At 36.1% G+C, this 8,376-nt stretch overlaps 1 protein-coding gene across 1 annotated transcript in view; it reads right to left on the bottom strand.

Annotated features, from left to right (window-relative positions):
- PXDN (peroxidasin) overlaps positions 1 to 8,376 on the bottom strand; it is a 77,755-nt gene that overhangs the window by 11,408 nt on the left and 57,971 nt on the right. Inside the window, exons 11-15 of the mRNA XM_072410092.1 lie at positions 6,748 to 6,860; positions 5,463 to 5,616; positions 4,484 to 4,592; positions 2,812 to 2,969; positions 371 to 1,871 (exon numbers count right to left, since the gene is read on the bottom strand). Coding sequence (XP_072266193.1) covers positions 371 to 1,871; positions 2,812 to 2,969; positions 4,484 to 4,592; positions 5,463 to 5,616; positions 6,748 to 6,860 — 2,035 coding nt within the window. The remainder of the gene's footprint in view (positions 1 to 370; positions 1,872 to 2,811; positions 2,970 to 4,483; positions 4,593 to 5,462; positions 5,617 to 6,747; positions 6,861 to 8,376) is intronic.

The following is an 8,376-nucleotide window of genomic DNA, read 5'->3' as shown; positions in this document are numbered from 1 at the left end:
CCCCTCCATCCAGCAGTGAGTTACAGTCTTTATTAATTCTTCTTTCCACTGTAAATACAGAACAGGAGCTTTGAGAAAGCAAAACTCAATACTCAACTCAAAAACTTTAAAGGAGTAAAAGCTCCAGAGTTTCTCAAGGATTTGTCCTAAAGACCATTTCTTATCTGTTAATACTGTATGTAAATATGTCCATAGCCTAGCCACAGGTTCACTTGAGGAAATATGCATACGAGACATAAAATTGAGTCTCCTCATATGTCTGCAGGCATCGTATAAGCCCTTTACAATTCACAACTCCATGGGAACCAAAAAAAGTAAAATACAAGTACAATATATTTAACAAAACAGAACTAATATAATTAAACTATACCTTTTCAGTTTTTCAATTACATCTGGATTCTTGATTTCATTCCTTAGATCTTCAAAAGTTTGTGCTGAGGAAAGATTGCAGTACACTCGGAAGTCATGGTAGGGTGGAATTCCATGGTCACGCCCCCTCTGGATGTTGATAGCTGCCAAGTCCAAAGCTACAGCATGTGCCATTGAGAAGAGCTTCTCTGTCAGCTCTGTATTTAGGAGCTGGGATGTAACCCTCATTTTCCCAGCAACCCCAAAAAGACCCCGGAGGAGAGGATCTATTCCCCCTTCATTTACTATTCTATATGGAGAAAAGAAAGCCCTATGTAAAGGTAAATGTCCTTGAGGAATTGGCTCAAAGTTCTCATCCAGTCTGTAAAGTATGGGATTTATTAGGGTATGGCCAAATCTAAAAGCAGCGGTAGCAAACTCATTCAGAATGCCAGCATTGATATTTGGGTCATACCCCTGGTATTCCCCAAGCATTTTCATGCCAACCTCTCCAAATATTTTAGGCAACCAATGATTGTATGTTATGTGCTGCATTTGAGCACCCACTATCTTACGAGTTTCATGGTAAATTGTATCACCATCCCAATGTGGGTTCAGTCTCAGCAATTCTGCTGCAATTCTGTTATGCTCTCTAAACCACAGTGTATGCATGCTAGTTAGACCAAGCTGTTCATTGGCTCTAAAGTCTCCAGCTAAAAAGCATGGAATAGGACTTTCATTTTCATCCTTCATGCATTCAGTTGGAGGCCCAGCAGCAAAAGGTAGGAGTGGTTTTCCAGATCTTTGAACAATGCCCTGTTTTAGGAGACCCCGATGACTTGCCGAATCTCTGATCTCCTGAGCTTCATGGTCCGAGCTTCCATATACATTTGAAGCATCAATGTAAGAGGTCAACTGGTTCATTTGTTCCCGAGGATAGACAGAATTCATTAACAATGATGTCATTCCGCTTCCACAAACAGGGCTAGAACGAACAAAGAACATACAACGAGCACCATTCCTAACTCGTGGGTCGTTGGGTGGCACTGCAACAGGAAAGCAAGGTGCATCATTTGTACAGACCACACTGCAATCCTGGCCATCAGAAAATCTAGCCTGACTTAAGGCAACTACTGTAGAATCCAGGTCATGATCAAGGAACTGTCCCCATTGCATTAACATGTGAGTAAACTGTTCATCTGGAGTTATGGTATGTGTTCCAATCAAATTAGTTGAAACTGAACGGGGCAAAGGAAGGGGAAACCCATTATATAATCTATTGTTTATGCCTCTTGGCAAATTGAAGCCATTCTCATACACAGACTTAAGCAGACGCTCAAAGGCTGTTAGTGATGCCCCCCACATTGGATGCTGTAGGTTATTGCAGGTGCCATCATAGGTTCTGTATTTCTGGTGAAAACACATATTGGAGCAATTATTTATTCTTCGATGGGCTCTGCAACCTGAGAGATTGGCAATCATGTTAAGATAATGAGGAGAAACCAGATCATTGTAGTGATAGCCTAAAAATAAAAAAAAAAACACTTCAGTTAAATAAACATCTTGCTGATACCATTGATATATTTGCAAACAATTGTATATATGTAACACTAGTTTACCAAGTTTACCACATTAACTAATTCAGTTAATTTAAATGATAACCATTTAAAAAGCAATGAGGAGGTACAAATTACCATTGGTCACATTTGTGAACACGACTGATTATGGGTTGGTATGGGTAATTTATAGTGGGATCTCAACATAGTTACAACCAGAACATAGATGAAGGAACATAGTGTTCTCACCAACAAGATATCATTAAATCCCCAGGCATATACTAAGACCTATAACACTAGATTTAAGTGATCATTTAACAAGTCTACATCTACACAAAAACAAAGCAAGTACGTTTTTTGGTGAAAATGAAAAAGCAATGCACCGCTGGTGCACTGCTACACACCAGCTGTTCCACATTCATGGCATCTTAGTCTAAGGTTGATGATCTATTGGCCTAGGAACAAACTAGTCAGCTGTGTCTGCACACATTATGTGCTAGTTTGTAGTAGCACCTTTTACTTACAGGCAATAATTATGGTAGAAGTTGAATTGGAACAAGTTTAGTTTTAGGTTAGGCATGAAATACTTGAAACTGGGGTTACAATACACTCACAATTAGGTAACAAAACGCAGTCTCTGCCTGCTAATAAAGTTGTGAAAGCTCTATACACTACAATTATTTAATACTGAAAAACACAATTTATTTATTTATTTTTCTAATTATATCTAATCTCTAAAGACATTTTAGAGAACCACACCAAAAGTGATCTGTTTCATTTGATTTCAAGCATATTTTTACATTTTCAAAACAAAATCAAAGTCAATGATTACCAGCATTCCTTGCCAACTTTTGTGGCAAGTGGAAGTCCTTATATTCCATTTTTCATGAGTACAATAATTACTTACTTGTCCCATTCAGGTCAAACATCAAACCATTTGTTACATGTTCTTGTATAAGCAACAGAGTTCGTTCAAATATCTCCCCTGCTCTTGCTTGTTCCACTGTATAGGGATCTCTTGGATATCTGAATAGGGCCAGAAGATCATTCGGAGAACGAGGGCGACTTGTAGAGAGAAGAACACAAAATAAGTTATTTTACATTAATACTCTGTACTATAACAGCAAACTTTTTTCTTCAATTGTTCAGCAGCCTTCATACATTTCAGTAAGCTTGCTGACCTGGTATGACACATGAGCAGCAGCAGAAAGTGAAAGCATGTGCTGAACAGCCTCAGGAATACTATAACATTTTCTGTATGCATCTCATTCTTTCATCCACACGTATGCTAAGCATGGAATTAACCTGTTTCTGTTTAGCTTTGAGTTTAAATAAGGACATCCTGTTCAAACTGATGAGGTCATTTATAAATGTCAACTTTCCCCGAAAAAAACCTGATCCACCTGCAATCTATACATAAAGGCAATAAAAGAATAATATCTTATCAAAACTACACCCTTATTTCAACAAACCTTTATTGCAGTATATCTTAATAATACATTTGTTTATTTATCATTCATAGTAGCATAGTAGCATTTACCTGTACTTAACCAAGACATCGAACAATTAGGCAAGGTTCCAAATCTTGATATTATTCTTTGGAGATATGCATAATAAATGGGGACTGGATTAGCGTAATCTATGTTTGCAGATATGTCGAAGGCAGTAGAGGATCAGGTCCTAGTTAGAGCTGCCAGATCTCCACTATTCTACAAAATCCTCCTATTCACTGTACCCATGATAATCCAAATTTGGCTTTTCTTAGGGCTTGTACATACATAATAATGTGTACAGCAATATGATGTATGTATATATGGCAAGCTTTCAGCCAGCTTTAAAAAGCTTTGCTGAAGCTGATTAAATGTTTTTCAAGTTCACTAATTGACCCCCAGAAGGTTGTCAAAGTAACAAGGCTCCCCACCTGCCGAATTCTACTAACTCCTGCTTTGATGACAACTCAAAATGTTTGGATTACCCCCCACTTTCTGACAGCAGTCACCGAGACAATTAAAGGGGCAAAGAAAAAAAAACTCCCCAACGGGGGAAAAAGCAGCAGTAAACCTAAACCTTCTCTACTTTACTTTAATTCTCCATATATATGGCTAAGAGGAATCCAGAAGGAAAAGCAAGATACAGTAACAGTACAATTAGCTCCACCAGCAAAAATGGGTTTCTGATAGCAGTAAATATAATACACTATCCCGAAACAGCACAGGAATGCAACACCGCAAAGCTAAAGTCACCAAACCTTGAAAGCCAACTTCCACTAACACAAGCCTCTGAGGATCAAACTATTCATATTAAACATAGTAATACATTTATTGATAAAATTACAAAATTTTGGCAACATTTGGTCCTGATGCTTATGAGACAAAATGTAATGAAAAAGTTGATGAAAACACAAGTGGCCTAGCAAGTAACTGCTTCAAGCAAAGCAATATCCAAAACATACATAATACTCAGTGGCCTTGTACAGTTGATTTTTAGGTATTAAACAATCATGAAAGTAAAAAATAAACAGACTCACTTTCATTTAACAAAAATGCAAATTTTTAGCAATCAATAAATAACATACTTACCCATCAAACAGATGCGATCTTGTTGAGTTTATGGCTCTATCAACAGTTGCAATAGCTTCATTAATTGATGCAGTAACAAAGGGGTCTCCGGTACGACTGACTTCTGGCACTACAATAGGGACAACAAAGTAAACAATTAATAACCTGAGGCCACACCAAAAAAGACTAGAAACACATTAAAATAAATAATTTTGAAAAGTAAATAATGGACAAATTAGATTGCTGATAGTCAGTGTAATACATTTAGGGACATTTATAATAATTGAATTGTAGGACACTTAAAATTAGTAAAGACTTTAAATACACTTTGATTATTGTAGGACAGAACTTTTTCTTTTAGTTTAGGATATCAGAGCTTTCTTAAATGAAGATAACCCTAGCAGAGAATAGTACCTTATAAATTCAGTTACTACACAGAAAAATGTACATATGTCAACAGTCAACTTTTAAAATGTTTTCCCTAACGCTGATAACTTTATAGGTATGTTTCTGAGAATAATTATATTAATCTTGGGTTATAAGAGATGATGGTCTTTTGGCAATAACTTGCCACAAACATATAAGCCACTACATGTAATCCATGAGGGCAAAGTCATTTTCAACATTTATATTCAAAGTTTCCTCACAATACAAATACAGTGTTACATATGGATTTTCTGTAAAAGGTCAGTCTAACTAACCTAAAAACTAACTTTATAACCTATTCAGGATTTTATTTGTTATGTTAAATGTTGATAACCTAAAAACTAACCTAAAACTGCTATCTATCATGACAATAATCCCTTCTGGACTTTACTATTGAGATGTCTAAGCTTGAGTGCTGGGTTCAGGGTCAGCACACTTAGTTTTCTACGCATCTACGAGAACTACCCTATTGCCTTTATCCTTCAAGATTATTATGGATCTGCCTAGTTTTGGAATCAAGCAAATTATAACCCAATGAAAGCTTTTTACCATGTACTTTATGTTATATTCTCACCTGTTACAGTCAGCACCATGCCCACTGAAGAATATCCAATGTTGTTTCTGGCTACGCATTCATATCGACCTTGGTCTGCTGGGCCAGCATCTCGAATGGTCAATCCCTGATGACTAATGTGAAACTTTCCACTTTCAGTTATTTGTATTCCATCCTGTAAGTTATGTCAGTTATTACTAACATGCAATCTCCACCAGTCATTAATGAAATTGTATGTAGACCATTATGGCACAAATAGCCTCCTAACATCACATGGATGGGTTCATGATGCTCTTTGCATGATCGGTGGGTTTACAAAGGCATACACAGAAATCAATAGAAACCTTAACTAAAGATGTTAGGTTTGCTTCTGTATGTGAATATCTCTGCCTTATTTAAATAAATCTATTAATTATTCTTGCAAGCACAAATCTCAGACCAATCTAATGTAACTGTGTTACACTAGGACAAGGCGAAGTCTAGGATCCAATGTACACAAAACTAGAGATTTTATACATTTTAGCTGGTCTCCCTCATTGCAAAGAAATTAATTTATACATCATGGCAGTCTAGTTATAGACAGTCTTCTATTCTATGTACTTTTTATTCATTTTAAAATCAAATAACAAAAAACTGGACTTAAAAAACATTGATTATCTAAAAACAGCTAGGGATGCGCCACTAAAGGGTCAACAAGTACATCTTAGGAAATATAGAGCAGACAGTGTTGATAAAAGAAAAACATTGACCTTGCAGGTCTGTACACGTAACTGGGCAAGCTATAGCAGCAGGGAGCCACAGAGTCACAATCCCACTGCCATTGTGCTGACAGCTAAGAAGGGTAGAGTATCAGTGAGTAGTTTCATGCTAAAAAAAATCTAATAAACTATTTGATGGATCGGATTGAAGGAGTCTTTCATTTTCTCCTCACAGAGGACTAATCAGTCGAAGGGACTAAATGAAGGTAACATATCTAGTTTCCTTAGAGGTAAATTGTTTCATGCTCAGGAGATAACAAGTGTCCTAGATGCATCCCTAAATATATAGTAATGGTTCTTGGGATAAAGGGTTATGACTTTTTTTTTGTTTTTAGAATTTTTTAAAAAGGAATTTACTGCATAACCATTAGTATTTAAAAGCTACTATTATAGCTTTTCCTATATCCACTCCATCTTCTATGTTTTTTTTTTTTAATCTAGCATGTCTATTTTATATAGTCTATATCTGATATATATAATGGTTTGCATTGTTCAAAAAATAATATATTTATCGGTGTCAAAAATTCACAGCACTGGTCAGACATTACCTTAATCCATGTAATCACTGGCAAAGGATCTCCTTGGGAACTACAAGGAATCTGAACTTCAGTGCCAACTTCTGCAGTCATGTCATTGGGCACAGTAGCAAAAACGGGTGTAACTGAAAAATATAAAATAAAAAGCAGACAATAAGCAATACAGAAAAAGATAGGGTGATCCAATATAGGTAACTAGACTTGTCTATTGGCTTAACATGAAGTACTCTGCACGGCCAAAAAAATTTGGAGCCATCATATCTACAAGAATATGTTGAACATCCCTTTCTAAACCCATAAGCATCATTACCCCTTTCTGGATATAACAGCTTGAATGTGTGCCCATGCAAATCTGAGCCCATTCAGCCAAAAAATATTTGTGAGGCCAGGTACCAAAACAAGACAAGATGACCAGGCTTTCCAATGTATTCCAAATGTGCTTAACATGGTTAATCAGGTCTGTGAACAAGCCACTTCAATTTTCCTCACACCATACTAAGACTCGAAAAAGTTCTTTCCCAAACTTCTGCTTCCAAAGTACACAATAGTTTATAATGTGTTTGTGTGTGCTGTAGCAATAATTACAGGAACCACCTGACAGGGTGGGGTAGTGGTTCACAAACATTTGGTCACATAAATGAATTAATCATCTTCCAGTTGTTTCAGTAGATGGTTTGCTGAAAAAAGAATGTTATAAACCTTTTGGGTGATTCTCATTATGCTCATTCATGAAAAAGGCATGACAGGGTAATCTGACCTACCTAAACTTAAAGCATCAAATCAAATGTCAATGTGCGTAAATCTTACACATCTGCAACATTTATATTTAATTAAAATTGTAGCCATATGCTCAATGCAACAATGAGATTTATCAAAAGCTTATTAAGGACATTTTTGTAACCAAACAGTCCCTAAGGGTATGTTCATAAATACAAATTCTCTAAAGATCTGTGTAATATATTTTAATATAATTTTCAATTTGCTGTAAACAGTAATAAAAATGATTAATGTCTTTAAAAAAGCCACACTTATTCTCCAAAACAAGAACCTTGGCTGGTTTCTATAACAGACACTGCCAAAATCATAAGTATGCAATTCAGGCTCACAATACATCAATGCCATTTTAAAAATGTCTGGTAATCACAAAAACAGACAAAATGAAACATAAGTGATAAAGAAAATCAGTAAAAGGTCAGTTCAGCTAATGCTTAAACTGTAATTTTAGGAAGATTCTTGTTTGATATCAACCTGTGACTTTTCTATTACGTTCAGACATTTCACATCTTTGCTGCTCTCACCAAACAAGGAAGGGAGTCACTAGAAGACCAAAAAAACAGAGGTTCCCCTACCACCTATTAAAAAGTGTAGAAAATATATGGATTCACTAACTTGTGCTTTACAACTGTATTGGTAGTTCAGCAACTTCAGGTTTTAATGTTTTCCATCTCACAGATAAACCGTCATTGATTACCAACCACATCAAAATCTTCAACTCCAAAGCGCAGGTAAATCCTTCTGGCACTGGCCGCACATAAACTTCCTATAGTAATGAATAACACCATACTCCTATAGTAGAGACACTAACAATACCACTCTATTAAACTTTATATGCATTCGCACCTTTCACTCCAAAAATGTAAA

The sequence above is a fragment of the Pyxicephalus adspersus genome, chromosome 4 (assembly GCF_032062135.1).
Source record: "Pyxicephalus adspersus chromosome 4, UCB_Pads_2.0, whole genome shotgun sequence".
Taxonomy (NCBI): domain Eukaryota; kingdom Metazoa; phylum Chordata; class Amphibia; order Anura; family Pyxicephalidae; genus Pyxicephalus; species Pyxicephalus adspersus.
Note: the sequence above shows the minus strand (reverse complement) of the source record. Positions and strands in the feature narration are given on the sequence as shown.